The sequence below is a fragment of the Vanellus vanellus genome (assembly GCF_965231255.1).
Source record: "Vanellus vanellus genome assembly, contig: HAP1_SCAFFOLD_1163, whole genome shotgun sequence".
In the NCBI taxonomy this organism is placed as follows: Eukaryota; Metazoa; Chordata; class Aves; order Charadriiformes; family Charadriidae; genus Vanellus; species Vanellus vanellus.
Genome location: NW_028128872.1, coordinates 23809 through 47061, shown reverse-complemented (window position 1 = coordinate 47061; position 23253 = coordinate 23809). Strand labels below are relative to the sequence as shown.

At 52.5% G+C, this 23253-nt stretch overlaps 1 protein-coding gene across 1 annotated transcript in view; it reads right to left on the bottom strand.

The window, feature by feature from the left end:
* Nucleotides 1-23253, bottom strand: part of LOC309684001 (electroneutral sodium bicarbonate exchanger 1-like) — a gene marked incomplete at both ends in the record, with an annotated part of 34557 nt that overhangs the window by 2481 nt on the left and 8823 nt on the right. The window contains 18 exons of the mRNA XM_082499968.1: nt 291-359; nt 1149-1400; nt 1989-2150; nt 2504-2617; nt 3330-3491; nt 4374-4479; nt 4582-4827; nt 5703-5836; nt 5971-6145; nt 6633-6724; nt 6889-7035; nt 7470-7557; nt 7930-8087; nt 8219-8328; nt 8475-8663; nt 9613-9766; nt 10559-10647; nt 11357-11438. Of these exons, the coding sequence (XP_082356094.1) occupies nt 291-359; nt 1149-1400; nt 1989-2150; nt 2504-2617; nt 3330-3491; nt 4374-4479; nt 4582-4827; nt 5703-5836; nt 5971-6145; nt 6633-6724; nt 6889-7035; nt 7470-7557; nt 7930-8087; nt 8219-8328; nt 8475-8663; nt 9613-9766; nt 10559-10647; nt 11357-11438 (2529 nt within the window). The remainder of the gene's footprint in view (nt 1-290; nt 360-1148; nt 1401-1988; nt 2151-2503; nt 2618-3329; nt 3492-4373; nt 4480-4581; nt 4828-5702; nt 5837-5970; nt 6146-6632; nt 6725-6888; nt 7036-7469; nt 7558-7929; nt 8088-8218; nt 8329-8474; nt 8664-9612; nt 9767-10558; nt 10648-11356; nt 11439-23253) is intronic.

Here is a 23253-nt window from a genome sequence, read left to right as displayed (position 1 = left end):
TCAATCCCCCAGTGAGGATTCCCACCGGCAGTAGAAATCGCCTTCGCTTTGCACTGAATTCCCCCATTTTCACCACACCAAACACTGCCCTGTCCCAAACTGTGACGCAGAGCGCGCTGAACTTGCCTGGTCCTCCCACCCTACGTACCTCCTGTGCCCCCACCAATCTTTTCCTTATACAAAATACTTTCACTGCCTGCTTTTGGGGAGGTTTTCTCCCACACCACTGCTTTTTTCCTGCGTCTCTGGAGATGACACAGCAGGGAGCTGCACGCTGTAAGAGTCCGTACCTGAATCCCTCTGAGTGACGACACGCCCATGTAGAGAAAGACACCGTAAAGCACAGGCATGGGTATAAACTGGGAAATTAAAAAAAAGAATGCAATAATTTATTTTTTTAAATGCATTTCCAGTATTACTGCTCTCTTCTAGAGGCACTGCCTAAAATTGCCTAAAGCTTTCCAGTTTCCACAGGGTTAGAGATGTTTCAGCTCTCAACATGTAGAGGTTTTGTGTGTGTGAGTGAGTGAGTGAATGCTCTGCTTTAGGCAGAGCATTTAGTTACGTTTCATTAGAATAATCCTGTTTTCCTGAAAGGTTGGAGGAAAATAGGTCATTTCACCCATGAAACTGTACGCCACGTTCTGTGACGGCTGAAGAACATTTCTACACATTTTTGTGGCAACATGCAAAAGCGAAGTGCCTCCTTTTAGCCTAGAGCTGCGGTGACTTTGTGGGAGGAACACACAAGGAAGCCCACGGGGATGATTTTGGTGTGTTTAGCTACTGGGAACGGCTGTTGGGAGGCATTTGGGGGAGCAAATTGCATCCCATAAGGTGCTGCCTGCTTGAAAGAGAGCAGTGTACTGGTCTGAATCCGCTTCGTCGTAACCCATAAACACAGGTGGGCCTGAGAGACACCTGGGAATTAAAGCAGTTGTCCTGCTCGCTTGCCTCGAGGACACCAAACTGGGGTGTGAAGGGCTGGAAAGTGTAACTGAGGCTGGTTCCCACCATGGGCCAAGCCTCAAGGTTTGGGATCGCCTCCTCCTCTGCTCCACACCTACTCAGGCCTGGAGGGAGGGGATGGTTTTTGTCAAACCTCCAAAAAGCTCACGCTTGTTGGGCGTTTTGCATTTTCCTCTTACCTTTAACACCGAAGTGAAGAAGACAGAGCAGCCCATGAGCACAAAGATCATCAAGCCGGTGACTCTCTGCTCTCGTATCCCCAGAAACTTGGGTTGTTCTCCTGGAGCTGAGCAGCCAGACTCCACTTTGAGGCTATTGACGTGGGTGATGGACAGGACAGTCGCAGCCACAAACCAGGGCAGCCCCATCACGGAGCACACCCCGAGCATCACGGCCACCATGAAAAGGTCCAGGTGGTACCCGCATCCTTTCTGTGGGCAGCAAAACAAGGAACAGAGCATCCCACAGCACAAGAGCGAGGACAACGTCGCGACTCAGACTCAAACCCTACTTGGGCGCAAGTCACCCTCTTGAAAATTTAAGAGAAGAATTGGCAAAAATAAGGATGGATATGGTCTTTGCGCAAGCACCTTTCGTGAAAATCTGGCAGGGGTTCAGACCAAGTGGATTTGGGAGGTTTGTGCAATAGCTACTTCTCAAACAAACAAAAAGACTATTTTCATTCATAAAGAAATTTCTACTGCTTGCAAGCAAGATGTGACCCCGAGTTATCCCTGGCAGTGCGTCAAAACAGTTCGTTCCCCCAGCTCCTGCTGGCGTTTTGAAACAAAAATACGCTTCTATAGTGCTCGAAAATTAATTTGCTCCTCCAAAAGATTGCTCATCTGAACTGCCCTCGTTTGCTCCCTGTGACATCACTAATCCAGCAGAGCATCCTGCCACACAGCCTGACATTGTCCCAAACCAACGCCTTCACAAAGCACTTGGCATAGGAGCTTCTCCCCACACCTGCAGCCCAGAGTGGGGTGGGGATGGGGTCAGCTCTTGCAGCCCCTTACCTTCAGCTTGTGCTCCTTCCTGTTGACAATGACAGACGTGATCTGCTGGTCCATGAATATCAAGATGGTGCAGAGCAGAGCTGGGATGGGCGCGGCCAACACCGTCCACCAAGGGTTGGGCCCTATGGGGTTGACCAACCACCCGCGGTCGTCTCTGGTAGGCTGCAACAAAGCCAAAACACACATCAGGATCAACTCCCAGCCCAGCCACTTCACTGGCTTTGATTTTCCTCTCCATCGCTGTGCCGCCTCATCTCCTGGCCCTGCCTTCGTGTCACCCTTTCCTACGGGGTTCAGCAGTGCCAGCGTCCTCGTCGCAAGCACCTATAGATACTTCTGTAGGTATCAAGTTTTGGGGCTGGCTTCCTCTTTCCAGAAGGAAACAATGCACTCGGAGGTGGAAGAGGAGATGGTAACACCACCAGCATCTCCAGACTCAGCCCTGTCCTGTCCCAGCATCACCTTGTGGCATCCCCAAGGGCTGAAAGCGGCTCCACACCAAAACACCCCATTACCTTGAACATGTGGGGGACGTGGAGCTTCGGCGACGGGATCCCAACCAGGAAGTCAATGAGCACCATGACGACGATGGTGAGGAAGACACCAAAGTCACTTACTGCGGACCGTACCTGGGGCAAGAAAGCAGAGCTGAAAGGGACAGCACAAACGGGGCCATACCGTGAGATGGAAAAGTTAAAGACGTCAACAGCATTAAGGCTGGTTAACAAATTCCCACCACTCTGAGAAGATGCAGCCAAATCCCTCGGTTAGATACTGTTGCTGTGTTTGTACCTGCGAGATCTGGTGTCAGGCAACAAAAAAAGTTTAATTAGGTGGAAAAGGGTGGTTTAAATTCAAACCTTAAAAAAAAGCCAATAAATATTAAAAAATAAGGAAACAGATGTCTGCCACTACAGCTGCACTCACAGCTACAATGGGAATAAAGCACTGAGGCATCATTTGCTCCTCAAAAGGAAGAAACAGTGTCCTTTGTGACTTTTTCTATGGCAGTTCCTCATTTGAATCAACTTTCCATTTGAGCATATAAGGCACAGAAGGTGAAAAAAAAACACAAACAAAAAAACAACAAACAACCAACTTTGGAAGACCTGATTTCCCACTGCCTGGGCAAAAAACCGCTCCGGGGCAGGTCGCGAGGCAGGTGGGAAACACTACGATCGTTTTGCACTCCTGGAAATGAGTGAGGGACATCCAAGTTTGGCCTTCAAGGTCAACATTTCCCAGTTTGACCAAGCGGTGGCAAACACTGCTTAGTGCTCCGGGAAAGCCATTTTGGGAAATGAGTGTGGAGACTGCTGCTGGCCACCGTCTTCTACCTACTCTGGTCGGGAAGTAGCGGCTGGTTTTAAACTTCTTCAATAAGCCCGACAGGACAAAGGTGGAGAAGAAGAGGATGCAGCACCAGAAGAGGACATCGGGCGTGTAGGGGCCATTGTGTCCACAGGCAGGTCCACGAAACTCTCCATGCAAATACCGACATTCCTGGGGAAACAGCATCAGGACACAAAGGTAGTGCACATGCGGCAAGGAAACCTCGGATAACTAGGGGGTTTGAAGGATCTTGCTCCAAGATCCGTGACCTCGGGACTAATGCAGCTAGCGGAGATTTATATTTAACGATCAACAGCAGCTGAATAAGTGACACACGGAACTACACAGACAGCGGAGAGAGGAGATGTGATGGGACACTGTACCACAGACCCATGGCACATCCTCCGCTTGAACGGCAGGTAACCGTGGCTGAAGAAAATACGAGAGGGGAAGGAAACACTGGAAACTCTTGGGGAGAGTGAAAGAGGGAATGGGGAAGGAGGGCTAAGACAACAGTGACAGGAAAGGAGAAGAGACAAATTGTCCCTTCCCAGGGGCAGGCTCACAGGACACGGCCAAGGGGGGTGAAGATGTCCATAAGAGCGTCCCACCCTGTGCCTGAGCTCTGCTTCCAGCAACAACGGCCCAAGGGGCTGCTCAGACATGCAAGTTTATGCACGTACCTTCAGACAGCGCTGAGTAAGAAAGCAAGGCCTGGAGTTACTAGGAACCAATTAAGGAAGCTAATTACAGCCTTCAAGCATGAACTGAAGTCCTCCAACTTCTCCAATAACCAAAGCACCCCACTGAACCTTGCTCCCAGACAGAACCGCTCTCCTGAGGATAACAGTTATTGCCCACCATGTCGGGGATGAGGTGGACTCTCCTTCCCAGGCCCAAGGGGGTTAAACACACTGAAGTAATGACTTTTCAGAGCAGCACTGGCACAGTTGGAAGCCCATCATCACCTGAAGGGCTCTGAGCTTTGCACCAGGCCAGTGCCCCTGGACCCCGCGGCCGCGGCACGAGGAAGCAGTGACTCGGGGCACTTACAGTCACCGTGAGGTTCTCCCAGGTGATGCCAGACACATTGATCTTGTTGCTCTCCCAGAACTGCAGGGTTTCGTTGCTGGGATGGGTTGGTGCCTCACACTTACAGCTGGGAGGAGAGAAGCCAAGACAGGGGTGAGGGGAAGGCGATGGAGGTGCAGCCCTGAGCTCCTGCCAAGGGGCAGCGGCGTTTTAGGAGGAAGAAACCCACTAGGAGATGGTGAGGAAGTCCAGCTTGCTGTGCGTGTGCACAGGGTAGGTCTCTCGCAGGTGACTCAGCTTCTCCAGAGCCTCGTAGATGAAGATGATGCAGATGAGGGAGGCGAAGGCTTCTTCGGTGAAGCGGGTGATGTAGCACACCAAAGAGCTAGCATCAGTGGCCACCAGCACTACGCAGAAGAAGGCGGTCCACAGCCCGATGCATGCCCGGAGAGAGAGATAAGAGAGCGCGTAGTCCCTGGGAAAGCAAAAGAAAACGCAGGGTGGAGAGGGCAGCAAGAGGCTCCGAGCCGTGCCTTCCTTCGGGGAAAGTCGGCAGCAATTCAGGAGCGTGTCAAGGCTGCGGATGGTAAATGCAGTTTCGACAGACAGCCTTGGGACTGCGGCACAGGGTGTGGGCCCACAGGAGGAGAGGCTAATTAATCCTTATTTAACAATGACCTTGTGTTAATGCCTCGGAGGCTAATTGAGGTCAGGTCCCTGTTGTGGAAGGTGGTGTTCTCCCACATCACCCCGATGCCCTAACAGCGAAACCGGCTGGGTTTGCACCCAGTTACCTGCTGCCAGCAAGTTGGGGCTTCATAATAAATTTAATTGCAATAAGGGGGTTAATCTCCCATCACAGTTGCCACAACAAAAAGACTGTCATGGAAAATATCCATTTCGCGTGAAAAGCTCCTGCTTTCTCAAAAATCATCAAAACATTGGACCAGAAAACTCTTTGGATATGTGGGTAAAATATATTTCCACTTCCAGCAAAAATCATGCAAAAAAGTGCCCGAGTTTGTACTGAGAGGAAAGCAAATCTTCCCTCATTCCCAAACCAGAGTCATTTGTCTCATCTTCCCTGTGCAGCCAAGCTCGGGCATCCACATCCTTGTGGTTTCTCCTCCTCCTGCTCTTTCACTTTAACCCTAAAAACCCCGAACCACCCATCCATCCTTCAGAGACTGAGGGCTCCTGCACCATCACATACTAAAGCAGCAGCGCGTGATGTCTGTGACACAGAAGACAACTTCAATCTACCAACTACCACTAAGAAAAACATCTTTTCTCCATCCCTGCCTTCTTCCAAAGGCGCTCGCAGCACCTGGCCGCAGCAGCCAGCCTTACTTGCAGAATTTGTAGAGGATCTTCTCGAACACGAGGACGGGGCCGGTGCTGCCGAGGATGGTGAGAGGTTGGCCAGCAAAGAGGGAATACACCACGCCGGTCATGGATGCGCCCAGCAGCGACTCCATGGCACTCTGTCCGGGGAAGAGAGGCAGCAGCGAGTAATTAAATCATTAGGGGGAAAAAAACAAGTGCAAATTCACTGCAGCAAGGACTTTTGCATGAGTTTTGTCCTCCCCCATGCCACCCAACAGAGAGAGGTGCTCACTATGTGGCCGTTGGTCGCCTCCCCCAGCAGTCCCCCGAAGGTGATGATGGGGGACATGCAGGCACAGTAGAGGAACAGGAAGGACGCCAGACACTGCAGGCTCAGACCATCCCGAAAGTCACTCCAGAACCAGGGGGCTTTTCGCTTCACATCCCGGATCAAACCTCCAAAGAGCCTGGAGGAAGGAAAAAAAAAACCAAACCATTTTCGTGGAAGACAGCGTTAAGTTTTCTTGGCTGAGGAAGGACAATCGCAAGCACAGAGTAACTTCCATTGCTAAAAAGAAATCTCCTTCTCCCATTTTAGCCCCAGTAGAAACTGAGGCATATGAAAAAACCCTCCAACAAAAAGAAAAAGAGACCAAACCTGAGAGCCCGTCCCCTCTTATTGCAACAGTCCCTCACTTTGAGAAGCAGCAGAGCTCTACCTGGAGGTACTTACACATCTGCTTCCACCCCAAAGCAAGAAAACCTGTGTGCAACCATGCTGCGGCTCAGCCCAGCTGCCCAAATCTCCCACCCGCCCAGCCCAGGGGACCAAGCTGGGAACCTGGAGCCCCTTCACTGACCCAGTTAACCCCAAAACTCTGCTAGAAGGGAGGTGTGCGCTCAGATTTTAGGGGCAAACAGAAAAACACCCCACCAAACTATTTCAGTTCACACCTTCCTGTCCGCTCCAGTTCAGGACCGCTGTGCTTCTCCGGCTTGCTGTGAGAAGCGCTGTCATCGAGAGCTTCTGGCACCTTCCTTTTTTCCTGTTAAAATGGAAATAAGATAAAGATATGTCTTTGCAGCCACTGGCTTGTTTTGCTTTTTGGGCTGGGTACGTGACCTATGAATTTGGGCCCCTGAGCAGCACCCCCAGCCGTGCTGCCCTCCTGCCCATCCCCCTCGTGCCTCCTTCTGCCGCAGCACCCACCTGCGAAGGGACGTTTTTCGGGGGCTCAATTCGTATGGAGGGATCCCACTCTCCTGGCGGCAAAACCATGACCTGATCCAGAAACTCATCGATGCCAGCCACCAGGTCAGCCTGGTTCTTGGCTTTATAGGCAACGTCGTGGAAAACCTGCCGTAGGAGACAACCTGGTGAGAGCATGACCCATCTCGGATGTCCTAACCAGTGCAATAAGCTCTTGGCTAAATGCAAGGTCATTTCCCCCAAATCGCCTGTTGGAAGTGGCAGGAAATATTCCCCCCAAAGCAAAAATCTGTGCATCACAGTATTTGTAACCATCTCCACCAGGCTCCCGTCCCCCATGGCACACCACAGCCTTCTGCTTCAAGAGAAGTTTCACTGGCCCTGGCAATGCCACCACTGGGGACAGGGTGCTGGGGACCCTGGGGAGAAGGATGAGGCGCGGGCTGCAGCCCAGGTGGGATTTTAGCCTCCTGCAGGCAGCTAAGAGAGACAACAAACCCTCTTCCTCACTACTACAGAGACAGGGAGAGGTGAAGAAAGCCCAAAAAAATGACCCGGAGATATCTCTTATCTTGTCACACCTCATCTGTCATGATAGTAGCCATGGACCTGCCGATCTCGTGGTACTGATGGGCTTTTCCTCCTGGTCCAAGCAAAACAAACAGGAACCTAGGCAAGAAAACCAAAATGAGAGAGAAGAACATGGCCTCACTCAAAGGGCGCCCAAGGAAATCCCTGGGAGCTCCCACCCCAGAGCGTGGCTCCAGGGGGGACGTGTAGGCTCACTGACTCCGGTGATGAATTTGAAACGCATCAAAACCAAATGCAAATTTGAGTTTGGGGCCAACTTTCATTAAAATTGGCCAATGGGTTTAAAAGCTCCAGCAGGGAAGGGAGGAATGAAAGCACGGAGATGTGGGTGGGAGAAACGTGCTTGCTCCCACTGGCTGTGTTCTCGAGACACCCAACTGATACGTGCAATTTGGTGTTTTGTTGTGGTGGGTTTTTTTTAAATACAAACTTTGCGCTTCTCATTCAGACCTCGTTGGGATGGGAACTTCCGTCATGCCCGAGAGGAGGACAGCCGGGGTCAGGCGGACAAATGCCACGATGGGCTGGCGAAGGAAATCCAGCTCTCCTACGAGCACGTTGCACGCTTCAGCCCCGGTGGGAATTTTCTTCATGAAGCGCAGCTCCGCCTGGGCACGACAAGGGATTTTCAGGCCATTACCCCAAAAGCAAAGCCCACAGCACTCTGCAGAACACTCTGCAGCCAAGTTTGCAAGAGCAAATCTGGCCTAAAAGCATAAGAAAGCTACGAGTGTCTCACCTTGCTTAGATCCATCGCATGGCTGTCACGGTTCACCCCATTTTTAGCTTCTGCAGTGGTGGGAGATGGATGAGGAATGAGTGTTTGGGTTGGGAGGAGAAAGAAAGACACTGAGAAAGACAGGCAAGGAGCAATCGGGACACTTCTCCTTTGCCGGGAGAAGTCTAATGGGGCCAAAGCCCTGCAGAAACCTTCACCTGGTGCCAAAGCCTGGCAGAAACCCTCACCGGGTACCAAACCCTGCAGGAACCCTCACCTGGCTTGTCGAGGGGAAGGACGTCTAACTGCTTCTTGCTCATGTCAGCAAATGAGCAGACGATGGGGAGAAGGTTGTTTCTTTTCTTCTCGTTCTGATGGTGATGCTTCTTCAAAAGCACTTCTCGAACTTTCACCCGCATGCGCTCATCAAACCCCGCGGACTGCTCTTGCTGGCCCAGGATCATATCTGGAGATGGCAACGGGAAACGAAGCCGTCAGAGCAGAAAGTCCCCAAGCCCCGACCCCTCAAGCCCCCAGCGAAGGCTGCGCCACGCAGGATACCCTAACGCGGGCTCAGCCTTGCTTAGCAAGACGTTTTAACGCAGTTCAGCCTTTGCAGCGAAAGGAAGAATTCTCTTTTGCTAAAAGCCATCATCAAAGTGCTTATTCATCACTCCGCTCAGATAATTATTCCCAATCCTAGATAATGACATTTTTTTGCCCAATCTGGTGTTTCTAGACAGACTCTCTAGACTCGACACATTTCAACAAATTATAAGCAATCTCTAGCACAGGCTTTCCCAGAGTTTCCTTTGCCCATCGACTGCAATTTGCCAAACACAGGGAGAAACGTGCTAAGAACGGCTCCGATTTCTCCAGCTCTTGCAAGGGCTGAATGGAGACCTGCCAGTCAAAGATAATTTCTCCAAAGCCGCTTTTTCAATTAACTTCAATTATCTTCCCCACAGAAATATGCTGCTTGGTCACCTGCCATATAAACTCTGCCTTTAAAGCTCTTAAATCCTGGATGTTAAGGCAATAGGAAAAAAACAAAACAAAGAACGGGAGGAAACAGCTTGTAGTAAGTAGCTTATTTAAGGAGGTTCAGCTCTTACGCAGACTCCATGTTTCTGAGAGCAGCCTGCCAAGCCCTGACACTCCTTTCTGGCCAGAGAATATTCTCTAATCGCCTCTCTGACCCCACAAATTGCTTTCAAAAGGCTCCCATACTGGGAGAAAAAGCTGATGTGACTGTTGTACACCCAGTCTACATCCAAAAAGCAACCCACGATTTAAAAACACCGCGCGACTTCTGGAAAAGGATGTGCCATTGGGGCAGGGTTTGATACGGGAGTGAAGGGCACCGCGGCAAATTGAGCTCAGCCGTTCCCGGCGGGACACAGCGTGCTCAGTACCTGCGATCTCTTCGATGCTGTTGGCACAAACGTCCAGCAGCACCATCCCGTTGCTGATGCAGCTCCGCAGCTCAAAGAGGCTGTGCAAGGACAGCGTGGCCACGTAGGGCTTGCTCCAGCGCTCGCCACCATCTTCCACGTCCTCCTCAAACTTCAGCCACCTGCGGACATTGGGCACGATCAGCCCCGTTGCAAGAAAACAGCCTCAGCTCTGCAACCCCTTCGGTGCAGCTACGGGGCGGCAAGAGGAGAAGGCTCCGTGCATCGGCACCTGCAGCTGCAAAAGCTTCGCGTTCCAGAGAGCGGAAGGCAGAGCCCACGGCCGCCACTGCAGCCGGCGGCAGGGATTTACCTTGCCGTTTCCTTCCACTCGGCATCTTCACCCGCCTTCAGGAAGATCTCATCCAGCTCGGTGAACAAGTGGTGGGGAACATGCTGCTCGTCCTCCTCGGTGCTGAGGATGAACTGCACCCGCTGGGATGGGGTGTCTGGGGGCAGAAGATAAATCCCGTTACCACACCTGCATTCGACCCGTCACGCTCACACGCAAAGTGGCCATCGATCGGCACCAGTTCAGCCCTAAATATTGGGCTAGCCCCTCTCCCCCGGGTCTGGCCAGGCTTGCACAGAGCCACGGAGAAGGAGAAGCATCTATTGCACCTCTGCATAAGGACGGGCCACTTTCCTTCCCCACGTTTCCATTTTTAAAGGCAGGATCCCTCTACGGAAGACCAGCCTCAATCCATTATGCCTTCAACTGCCTCCCAAATAATGCCACTTTCCCTCAGAAGAACAGCAAACCACACAAATCAGCCACACAGACCTGCTTGCAGAGGACCCCGGCACCCACGCAGCCCCGAGAAGGCTCGTGAACACTGCGGCGGGACTTACAGTGGTAGCCCTGCTCCATTGGGGCACAGTCCTTCTCCCGTTCCTTCTTCCGATGCTTCTGGCGGTGGGGTCGGTGGTGCCGGTGGCGCCGGTGGCTTTCCCTCACCAGCGGCATCCGCACGCCCACAGACAGGGTGCGGTGGCCTGCGAAAAAAGCAGTGTTTGCATCACTCTCGATATTGCGGAGACGGTTGACGCCGCTGCCACGATTAAACCAGCGCATCCATCCCAGGAGGAAACACCAACTTCTCTTCATTTTAGTTTCACTGCATCCCTGAATGTCAGAGACATCCTTTTTTCCAAGCCTGTTTTACTCTAACTTTGCAACAACAGAGCAACAACAAGCGATGGCTCCGGGTCACCTAAAAGTGCCCTGAAAATATCAACCCTTGTCTAAAATTCCAGCTTTGGCTGGACAACACTCAGACCTGCTCATTAAGCAGCGACAGAAGGTAATTATTTTTAAAATCTTTGTATGGCACAAGGCAACAAGAGGAGATCCAATCAGTCCTGTGATAATGAAGTCTGGAACAAAAAAAAAAGAAAATCACAGCCCTGTGTCTGCAGCCATCAAATTATTCTCCTGACCTCTCCAAGCCAAGAGCAGCCTCTGAGAAAACAAGCTGGGAACTACCAAGCTCTGTGGCCAACGCTCACACCGCAGATGCCATGGGGGCTTTTTCCCCTCTGTCTAAAAGCCATAATATTAAAACAATGTGAAAATAACTGTGCTTGTTTATTTAGAAGCACGCCACGTTTCGCTGCAGGTGATGCATACGCTGAGCACAGGACGCGGCAGGGACTTAGCGCGACGGAAAAACGCGTGGGGCTGGTGGCACCTCTCCCGACTCACCTTCCAGCTCCTCCTTCTCATAGTGAATAGTGACAGCGGTGCTCGTTCTTCCCTGGTCAATCACTGCCTCCTCGTCGTGTCTCTGTTTAGTGAGGAGAAGAAGATACAAGTTGGGACCAGGTGAGGAGAGCTCCCTTACGTCCTCCCAGTCATCACCCATCCCTGCGGCCACGTGAGCCCAAGAGCATCACACCTCTGCGTGTCTCCTCCTCCAGGCACAGCCCTAAAAACACGGACTTGGAGGTTTTTATTCCCATACCCAAATAAAACCACCTGTAATGTCACCTGTATTGTATATACCGTGAGTCTGGAAGGATTTACTAAAAGGGGAGACAGTTGAGTGTTTCAAACCAAAACCAAACCTCCTGCTTCGTTCTTGTGGTTCCTTTCGAAAAATTAAAATTAAAAAAGGGATTTCCAAACTGGGGGTGGAGTGGGGTGGGGGAACCCAACTCCACACTTTTGAGCACAGCCAGTTTCATTCTCCAAAAGTGATACCTGCAGGACTCACTAGATGGCACTTGGCCACAGGACATGGCCACCATCAACCTCCAAAGGCCCTCAAGAATCTGCAAGGGTGAAGCTTCGACTTCAGCCCAACCAGGCTCGGGCTTCTCTTGCTGCAAGCCTGCTTTCCACACAAAACTGCGTTTTTCTCCTCAAAAGAAAAGCCAAAGACTAACAGCTAATGCCCTCCTTGCCTGAAATACCACTGCCAGCGCTGCACAAAGAGCATCTGTGCCTTAAAAGCTGAAGGAGAATTACAGGCGTTCTCTTCTCCCCTTGTCCCTGGGCTGGGGAAGGGCATCACCGGGATCACCACGCTCAAAGAAATAAAAACCCAACCACGCCTCACACTCGAGTCGCAACTGCAACTTTGAAAGGGCCTCCAGGAAACCCTTCTCTTTAGAGGAGAGCAAAACACCAGAAATCTGCTTTTTATCCCCCAAATCCCTGCTTCGACTGAATGGCATCATCTGCTGCCGCGCAGCAGCGACACTCGGGAAGCTCACACCTCCCGCTCACCAGTTAATTTAATGAGCAAAAGGAACAAACGTTCCCATCTGGGAATGAGTTTTTTCTGGCCCCCGAGTACTAATTTCAAAGCCGACTTGCTGCGACCTCCCCACCACCTCCCGGCACTCGCCCGCGTCACCCGGCAGCCGGATTATGACGCGCCTGTGGCTTTCCCGTCCTCTCTCCCACGCCGATCTCCACCACCCTCCGTCCCTTCTTAGCAATGCGTCTACTCCCCTCCAGATTTACCGGAAAAAAAAATCAAAAACCCAAACCCCATCCTCAGAAAAGGCACGGGACAAAAGGGGCTTAATCAAATCGCTTTAAATGGCAATTTTAGTAAAATCATTACTTAAGTAAAACACCGATTTGAATTAAATCACAATTTAAGTAAAATCGCCACCGAAATAAAACCCCAATTTGAATTAAATCACTGTTTAAATTAAATCGCAACTTAGATACAATCACAATTGAAATAAAATCGCAATTTAAATACAATAGCGAGCTTGAGTGTGTTACAGGGGTGTCAGAGTGGGAATAAATGGAGCGATTTGGGCATCACAGCTCCCCAAATCCCCCCCGAGCAACATGGGGAAAGTCTGCTTCTCTCTCAGAAACCATTTTGGCTCCGTGCTCCCACCCACGATGCTAAACCTGCCCCCGGCAGGGCACAAAGCATCGTCCCCCCGCATCCTTCCCTGCTCTGGCGACATGCCACTGGGATTTTGGGAAGTCTCCCCCCCTTTTTGGGGGATGCGCAGACCCTCGGCACAGCCCTCCCACCTGTAACTCTTCCAGAAGTGTCATTTTGGGACCCTCGTCCTGCTTCATCCTCAAGTCGGTCACCAGTTTTGGGGGATAACTGAGCCTCCAGATCAATCAGAGGACCAATCCCTCCGACTGCAGACCAGTGACTCCCAGTCTGCACCATCTCCAGCACATAAACAGCGACCGTTGCTGGGATCGGAATGTTCAGGGTGACCCCGGCAGTTATTTAAAGCTATACACCCCAATACTGATCCCGCTTGGAAAACTTAGCGGATGGGGAGAAACCTGCTCTGTTTTGAGGAAAAACTCTCCAGAATAGAGAAAAGGGGTGGAAACGCTGCATCTCGGCAGGGCAAAAGGTGTTACACAGTGTTTGGGTGTATTTGAAAGCCCAAACTGCCAAAAGACCACGTGAGGCACAAACCATTGGGGAAATGCCCGTTATGGGGCAGCCCTGATCTTCATCAACATTTCCTGCATCAAATCAGGGTGTTTCAGGGAGGTCTCCCTTCGGCACAGCCTCCGTCCCTTCGCGGCTTCCATAAACCCTCGTTAGCCAGACCAAGTCCTACGCCGTACGGAAATGTCCAGGGAAGCCCCATGTTTTACTCTCCTCGCTTCCGCCAGCTATCTCCAGCCCTACTTTATGTTCCGAGCGGAGCTAATCCCTCATTTCCAGCCTACAGATTCATTTGCTGTCATGAACTTCCTCCCCGGCGCTGCTCAGCACAAAGGTTGACAGCCCCGGCTCGCCCTGAAAGGTGACATGGGATGTAAAATAACACAGCGAAGGAGGGTGACAATGAGGTCTAATCCGTTAAAATCCCATCGGGATCCAAGCTCAGATCTCTGCTGCTTTTTTATTATTTAGTATTAAAGCTTCAGGCGCAAATACAGGAGAAAGAAGCCAAGCGGGTCCGTGGCAAGACACTCCGAGAATCCCATCGCCCTTCCCCAGTTGTTGCAGCAGAAATCGCAGCAAACCTCGCACAGAGATGCCACCGAAGGAAACGGTGCCACTCAAAACCCTCTTTTTCCCGATTAAGCCACTCAAATGGACTCAGAAAGGTTATTTCATTGAGGAAATCGCTGGAGGATTTAAGGATTTAATAAGTCTATGGGATCTGTGGACGCGTGGGCTTGGGATGGGATGGAGCAGGATGGAGAGATGCCTCCAGAAAGCAAATTATCCCATCCCAGGATGGGTACCAGCACTTGCAGACACTTCGCCTTCCCTCTTTGTCCTTCTCCGCTGCTGCCAGGCGCCTGGAAAACATCAAATCATCGAAACTGGGCTGGGAAAGGGGATGGCAAGCTCACTTTTGAGTTTCGGAGCAGAGAGTGTTGTTCCCTCTCAAGAAAACTTCTCCAAATTATTATTTTGCTGCAGGGTTTTTTTTGTCCCAGCAGGAGAGAGAGGGACTTTTGACTGTCCTGCCTCAGTTTACCTGTCTCAGTGCAACTCCTCCAGTTAGAAAGAAAAATCTTTCCCTGGGGAAGCTTTGGTGTAATTGAGGATGAGGAAAAGCACAAAGCAGAGGTTCAGGTCCGGCTTTGAGTCCTCCCGGTGCCAGGGGAGGCCAAAAGCATCGCACGAGCAGGCAAACTTCCCATCTCAGCCCCCTCATTCCGTCACTCGCAAGCTGGACTGGCCACCAGCAGCAGGAGGGAGGATTGATGTAATTAATCTTGCGCAAAGTGTAATTAATAACACTGATCCCAGTGTTATAAGGGGATGAGGGGCCAAACTGGGGGAGCTGCTCTAGTGGTGGAGCAGGAGACCCCCCTCCTCGCCCCTCTCCATCTCCATCCTACCCAGACGAAGCCACCGGTCCTGTGGCTCCCTCCTTTGCTATCGTGGGGGTCAGCACCATCCCCTGCAGGGACCCCTCCGGCTCCTGAGCCAGGATTTGGGCTGTGACGGGGACTGGACCTGGGAGAGGACACATCTCCAGAGCCCCAAAGTGGGGCTGTGAGGGGGGGACACACGCAGGTCACAGCTGAGCATCACCAGGACGTGACCGTCTTCCCTTGCTGGCAGAGACGCAAATTCCTCTCAGTCTTTCCCGTGAGCTGTAATTTCAGGGCAGATTAATTAATTCCCCACCTCTCGTTTGCCCCCGAGAGCACCTCCTGCAGCCGGGTCCCATGGGTGCAGCGGGGGGGCGGACAGGCCCTCCCCCGGGCCAAGGAGATGCAGAAAGAGGGGGGGACCACCCAGCCACCTCCTGCCTGCACCCCAACACCGGGCGCATCCGTGCAAGCGCCCGGTGGGACAATAGCTGAGGTGACCGGGTGGCATGGGGCTCTGTGGGGACAGTGGCCTTTGTCCCCCTGCTCTGAAGGGCCACAGCATCACCAGGGGGTCACATCGAGATGCGGAGGAGGGGGGGTCTGGTGGGGAGACCCCCAACAGGCATTGCCCAGGTGCCTTCCTCCCCTCCTCACATCCCTCCCGCACCCAACTTGGGTACCCCTCGCCTCCCCCTTTGAGCCCCCACCCCTCTGCCTTGCAGATGCCTTGCTGATGCCTTACACCCCCTTTCAGCGGCCTGCTGTCCCCCCTCCTTGCACACCCCCAGCACCCTATTTTAGACACCTACCACCCTCCTTACCCCCTCCAACCTTGCAGATGCCCTTCACTCCCCTTTCCATGGCCCTCACAGCCCCTTGCAGATGCTTTGCCTCCCCCATTCACCCCCACCCCCTGCTCCCAACGTGTTTCCCCCCAGCCATGAGAAATGCCGCAGTGAGCAGCCATGGAGCATTCTCCAGCCACACCGTCGGCATGGCCCGCCCGGGGGTACCAGGCATCGCCCTCCCTGCCCTGGTGCCGCTGCCCCCCACCTGACAGCTGAGGATCCCATCGGCCCGTTGCTGCTGGTGGGCATGGCGGGGCTGGGGGGGAGATAATTGCTTGATAACGATACTCTTAAGACATCCAAACAAAACACTAACAAAAATCACTACGATCACAAAAATGAGTAGGTTTCACAATAGGCTTTGCAGCTGTCAGCTCAGGGCAAACTCAAAGCCATGCAAGATTTTGTTCAACCATCCGACTTCTATTGCCTCTCGTAGATTTCTGCCATCCAAGTAGAAAACAAATTAATTTTTCTTATTTTCTCTTTTGACTGATTCCCTGTCCAATCAATACACCAAGGAGGAGATCACGTGTAATGCCATTCTCCGTGTTCTGCCGTCTTCCAAACTGAAGGGAACTGCATTCGAGAAAGTGCTCGAAAGCCCAGCAGTTATCGCCTCTGTTTTGGACCCGCGCTTCAAGGAGATGCAGTTTCTCAGCCCCAGCCTGAGAAGCGAGTTGCACCAGCCAGCGAGAACCATGCTGTTGTGGGTTTGCAACCACCAGTCCCCATCTGCCACCCAGTTTGGGGTGCCAAACTCAGATTCCAAAGCCACGGGCGCAGATGCCGGCAGCCAGCTGCCTGCTCGCAAGGACCCATGCGCCAGCGCCCCGTCTCAGAGTAGCTACGACATCCTTCTGGGGTAGGACCCGATGGAGAGCATGCCCGAGATCCACCAGCAACTGGAAAACTACATCCTGGAGCCCCTCTGCAAGCACAGCACCAGCTGGTGGAAGAAGAACGAGCATCGCTTCCCGGCCGTGGGGCGGCTGAGCCGGCAGTACCTCGCCATCCCCGCCACCGCCCTCCTGCCAGACCAGGCCTTCGCTGCTGGGGAAAGCGCCCTGGAGCATCGGTGCACTGTCCTGGTGCCGGAGAATCTGGTCCAAATTCTGTTCTTGCATCCACATTCTGATTTTTTAGAATCAATGTGAAACAGCAACAAGACTTGGAACAGGAACTGGCACGTGGAGCCCTTCCCTGGGTCAGTGGGGGGTTAAATCGACCCGCGGGGTTTTGGACACCACAGTCAGATAGGGTGCCGGGTATTTTTCCCAAACTCCCGCCTTTTTGGCATCGCTTGGGCAGCACCGGCAGTGAGGAGCAGGCTTAGGGAAGAGGTGTGAACACGCCGATGCCTCTTCTGACTTTTAGGGTAGTTTTTTTATAAATACAAGTGATGGGAAACAAAAGGAGAATGTTCGTACCCGCTCTGCAAAGCGGGCGCTTCGGGGAAAGAAGTTTACCATGGCCCAGGCCTGAAGATCAATACTTTAAAGAGAAAACAGAACCAAAATACAGATTTGCTTCAACCGGGCGGGAATATTCAGCCACACAAAAAAAAAACCAAACCAAAACAAACAAAAAAAAAAAAACCCAAACAAAAAACCAAAGCCATGAAAATCAGGTGGCCTGGCAACGAAAAGTAAACCTTTTCTCCCTCCCGGTACACCGCCAGCAGAGACCAGCCCCCTTCTTTAGATGTCATTCCCTGAACTAACCCAACCACCATTGTCACTGCCAAACGCTGCGTTATTTGTGCAAACAAACACCGATGGGCGCTACAGCGCAGCACAAAAGGCCAACGCCGACTCTGGCAAATAACCAAGAGGCCTCGCAGACATCCAATGCCTTCACCCGCCCCAATCCTGCTGCCGGCTTTGTCATGGCAGTGCCGCTGCGCTCTCCAGTGGGAAAACCAACCCGGGAACAGCACTGTGTGGCGCAGGCCCAGGTTCTCCTTTGCTTCGCACCACCAACCGCACAGAACGGGTTTTGACGGCTTCGATTATTTCTGGCTCAAACCCAGCAAGAGCAGCCCCAGGACTTGAACGTTCAACAGCTCAATTTAATAAATTGAGGAGAACACATAAAAAAAAAACCTTACTCCTCTCAGAAGAACAACAAACCTTACTCCTATCAGAACAACACTAAAGCCTAAAACTAAGAGCTAAAAGATGCCTAACTAAGACCGAAAATCTACACGTCACTATCACCTAAGGGGGAAACACTATTAAATACAATACCTTATTCTCTGCTGTTCTTATCTTCTGGGTCTTTCTGGAGCGGGGGTGACCTCGTGGTGGTGGACCCTCCGCAGAGCTCAGGCGCTGCTGGAGGCGAGAGATGGTGGGTGGGGTTTTCTTAGTGGTGGAAAGGGACCTGGTTGCTGGGCTGCACCGGCAGTTGCCCAGTTGCCAACGGGAGGAGGTCACCCTCTGGGCTTCTGCCGGCTTCGCCGCCCTTTGAAGACATCCCCAGGGCCTTCCGATCCTCCCGTGGGCGATGGTATTTCACATGCGCGTTCCTCCCGTTGACTGTCCCAAACACCCTGGAAGGGAAAAAACAAACGGGGATTTTTAACTCCTTTTCTAAGAAAAAAAAATTTGTTAGACGACGTTTCATTACTTCTAATTTTGTGAGTTTCTTGTGCGTTTTGCTGCGTGGTGCCACACAGTCTCTGCCGGTACCCCCGGCTGGGTGGGACCTCGTTGGTTAAACACGGCAGATCATTGGGGATTAAAATAGGAGAATTAACATCACGATGGATCAAAATCGGGTCGGACTGAAACTCGAGTGGCTCTGCGTGGCACGAGCAATGTCGCTTGGCACGAGCGACTGCAGCGCGGGAGACCTCGGGCCGCAAACCGCAAGAAGGAACTTCAGTGGAACCTTTTTCTCAGCCAAACAAAGGAGAAACGCTGGGATTCTCGCCCAAGGAGATGAACCGCCCCAGGCCTGTAATGGGAGGAAAGGGCCTTCAAAGAGAGAGAGAGAAACCGTTGTGGCTGCAGTCAGCGGGAGACGGAGGAGCCCCGAGTGCAGGGGAGACGGGAGGAGGATGGAACTGAGCAGGAACAATCCCGACAGGTTCGTTGCTCCAACAGGCGCAGAGGAAAAGCGGCTATTAAACAAATGGTGGTGACAACACGTGGCCATGTGCGGCATGGGACAGGTGCCCCAACACCTCAGGGAAGAGACCGTGAGGCGTTCAAAGGCACAGGAAAACACAGCGGTTTCAGCTAAAAGTCCAACAAAAGCAGCAGGTGGCGGCGGGACAGTGGGAATCCTCCAGCTGCCCTTAGTTCTGCTCCCCCCCAGCCATCTCGGAGAGTTTCCATCTGTTTGAGCCCAAAGCAGTGAGTTTCAAGAAGAAAAAGCGAGCAGCTCACCTTCCACACTGCCCGCAGGGAAACCCAGCTGCATCGCCTGCGCCTCCAACCCCGCGCGGAGCGTCCCCGGGATGGCGGGAGGGACTGCCTGTGCCAAGGGGCGTCTTTTCGCTGCTCTTCTGCTTCTTGGTGGGCCCAAGCCGGCGCCTCTTCTTTGGGCTGCAACCAGCCTGTAAACCAGACAGCTTGTGCTCATTTCTCCTGCTCCTCAGCAAGGGGGACAGCTAAAGCGAAAAACTGGCTGGAAACATCCCCAAACGGCCCAGGCAGTGAGGGGTTTATTTGTGTGCTGGGTGGAACGCGTTCTATCAGCCCCAGCCTGCCCCGCTGAGCTCCTCCAAACGCTAAAACAGCCAAAACAATGCTGAAATTCGACGGGGAGGATGGGGTGCAAAGACAGATGGTGAAAGAAAAACCATATTATTTCTACTGTCCTCAGCAGAACAGTAGAATTACAGAGAACTGAAGTGACATGCTTACCCAGTGGCTGCCATCAAAAAAAAACCCTAAATAATATGTATTTCTGTGAGCCACATTTCTGCTTCCTGGCAAGGAACATTTTGGCAAGACCCACACAGAGGCGGATCACCGGCAGTTCCTGTGACGGAGCACTGGGACGTCATGAAACATCCCCGAAAATAATCAGAAGCAAGTTTAATGCGAAGGGGATCGTTTCCCAGAGCCTGAGACAATGCGTCCATGGGGCATCTCGCACCCACCCCCGGCAGTTCTCTTACCTTCTCTTCAGCCGCCTCCACCTCATCCGTGCCTCGCTGGAGCCTTTTGGCTGTCTGTCCTGGTTGGGTGGCGCCAAACCTGACGTGTTTTTTCCAGGTGTAGTAATATTCCACACACTGGGCCACGGTCTTCGTCTGAATCTGTCAGGAAAAAAACAGAAGCGATCGATGAGGGAAATACTGCAGGAAAACACTGAAGGCACAGACCCACAACAAATCTATCCAGTGCTCTTTGTCTGTCCCCCCCTCTGTCTGCAGTCCCCACAGCACAATGAACAGGTGAGATCAGGCCGAAAACGAGCCCCCTTCTTCTGAAAGGGCCGTAAAGAAGCCTTGGGAGGGCAGAACTGTACGTTATACGCCGATGGTCAGTGGAATGTGTCATTATTCTTTTAATATTTCCCATATTTTGTACCGGAGAGATTCAATTTCTTTGGTAATTACACATTAGGAAAATTATGTTTCGTACCGGTGTCTTTTTAGCATGAAGCTGCATCCCAAGGACAGGATTCCGACACGCCGTTCAAAAGATGACTTTTCTGGGTTAAAACTCCCCTCCACACTAACAACCCGCAACCCGCCTTGGTCTAACGGCTTTACCTTCTTCTGGATCAGGTGGAAATTCTTCTTATGCACATAAAAAGCCTCTTTAAACAACTGCTCCTCCAGGGGCGTCCAAGTGTCTGAGCCTGGGAAGAAACAGCCACGTGCAAATGATTAGACCACTCGCAGCCTACCTGAAATCCGCACAAGTTATTCATCACACATCCACATCTCTCCTCCTGTGGAAAGTGATTAGCCAATGCCGCAGGGAGTTCGTTAGCACGAGCAGTTATGGCTGCCAGCAGAGCTGCCGTGAAGCCGGCATGCAAAAGGAGGAGCGTACAGCAGCGTGGGGCATCACTGTACAGGACAGCAGTGGGCTGGAACACAGGGACAAGGCACTCCCCATGCCAAAAGACCCCCGGAACAGATTAAAACAACTATTTTCCCTGCCCCGAAGAACATGAACCGTTGCTCGCACGTTTTTAAAAATCACTTCTTTCAATCAGAACAAAGGGAACGGCAGTACCCGCTCGCATTCCTGGAGAAGCAACAAGCTCTGCTTCCACTTTACCTGCGTAATGATAATCAGCCAGGGGATGGGATTCAGGTCGCTGAGGTGCCCCAGACTGCAACATCTCCAGACCCTCCTGCAGGAGTTCAGAGAACAAGACTTAGATTCCCCCTCAGGAGGGACCTCAACTCTTCAGCCCACTGTAGGAAGACGGTGCTCAGTCGATGCTCAGCAACAGCGCGTCGGGGTCACCTCCGCCCACGGCAGTCGATGGGAATATTTCCTCAATCCACACTGATGTGTTTTAAGAAACCAGAACCCGCGCAGATCTCCAGAGACCAAGCTGTGGCACCCCAACGGCCACTGCTTGCTGCTGGAGTCCTTCTGGGCTCGTCCCCGCTGCAGGCAGAGCTGCCTGCAGGAGTAGGAGGACTTCTATTCTCCAAATTGTCAGAATTGACAAGAGACAGAACAAGCTCTCATTGATACACAGGGTCTGTCATCCCACAAGACCTTAATGCAGACGGCGGCCAACAGGCAGCACGCAAGAACTCTGCCCCTTTAGCAAAGGGACTGGAGCCTGCGGAACAGAAAACTCAGGAGCGACTCCCAGCTCACCCCAGTAATTAAGTCTGTCCTACTCCAGCAGGAATTCGAAAATAGCTGCTTCTTACCAGGGCTTCATGCAGGCAGTGCAAGGCGTGCTCCAGGTTGCCTCTTCCCCCCGGCACCACATTGGAGCAGGCGAAATTGAGCAGATTTGTCACTAGAAATGCAACAAAAACCAACAGAAAGTCAGTTCCCATCAAGAAAGAGGAAAAGGTACGATACAAGGCCGAGGGCAAACAGAGCACACAGACTGGAGACCCAGAAAAGCCACTGCAAAAAAGGCAGGTTATCCGCTATCGCTCTCTCTCCCTTCAGAGCAGCTTTGGGACCAGAAGCTCCAGAGACAGATCTCCCCTCTCCCGAGGTCGCTGCAGTTGAGGTGGGACAGCTACAAACACCTCTGACCGTCTCTCCCAGAGGACGCGACTGAGAGTGCCACCAGTTATCTGTTCACTGTCCCATCAGATCTGAGCACCCTCGGGTGCTACCAGCCACGAAGGCAGTCAGGGAAAGGAGGGAGAGGGTCCCAACGGACAAACAGCTGCTGTGAAAACGTGCAGTTTTCGACCCTTAGTATCTCGGGGGGGAACTGACAAGAAAAGCGTTAAGAGAAACCTCTGTCCTTTGTTTCCAGGTTCGTTGCGATGTCTCCCCAGGGCTTCCACACTAGCGACGCTCCCTCCTCCTCCTCTTCCAACCGGGATCTGTCCTGCAGGTCTGGGATCTCGGCCTGAAAGTCGCTGCCAATGTTGACATGACTGAAATTGTTAAGGCAGAGGAGGTGAGAAAGCAGAGCTGGGAACAGCACGATAGCACGCACCCGCTTCGAAGGAGGGGACATGTCAGGTATGGCAGTTATTTCCCAGCACAGCATCACCAACTGCCCTCTGACAACTCCCACAGCCCCTTCTCGCCACCAACAGCATTACCGTTCCACCACGTGAGCCCTTTTGCGCCCCATCGGGCAAGAAAATTGCCGCTTCCTTCCTCAAAAGCCTGAGCAAACTCGCAAAGTTCACTCTGAGACCGACAGCCAGCAGCAGAAGAGCTGCAACGGTGGGCCAAGACCACCGTCGGAATGTTGTGTAGAAGGCGGGAGGCCGGCAACCGGCATCATGAGGTCAGCCTGAGTGGCAAGCCCAGCCTGGGCTAGCTCTGGCCATTTCTGGCCAGCACAGGGGTATACTCCAGCCAAAAATAACCCTCCATGACCCTCCGCAGTGCTGTGGGGCAGTGGGAGAAGTGGCCGATCCACAGGGAGAAGGTCAACGGCAACAGCGACGGCTGGCAGAGCCCCGGCGCCGAACCAACCACGCACCCGCTCCTCAGCCCCCTTTCCCCAGGGTTTGCAGTTATTCTGACCGCTGGGCTGGAACTCATGGCCCAATGCGGATTTTAGAGTTGACCTTCATCGGCCTAAACACAAAGTCCCCGGCCATTCTGCCCAAAAGATATATGAAAAAACCCGCTCACGGTAAAAATCATCAAGACCATCCTTTAGCCTTCCTCGCCACCCTCATCATTGCACCACTCCCCATTCTCCCAGAACTTCCCTCTTTTCGGGGAAATCTCTCACTGGACACGGAAGGTGTGGAGATGGACCCTCCGGATCTCCTGGCACAGCTGCCCCTCACCTGGGTCACAGTCGGCCCCACAGGGATTGAGCCGTTTC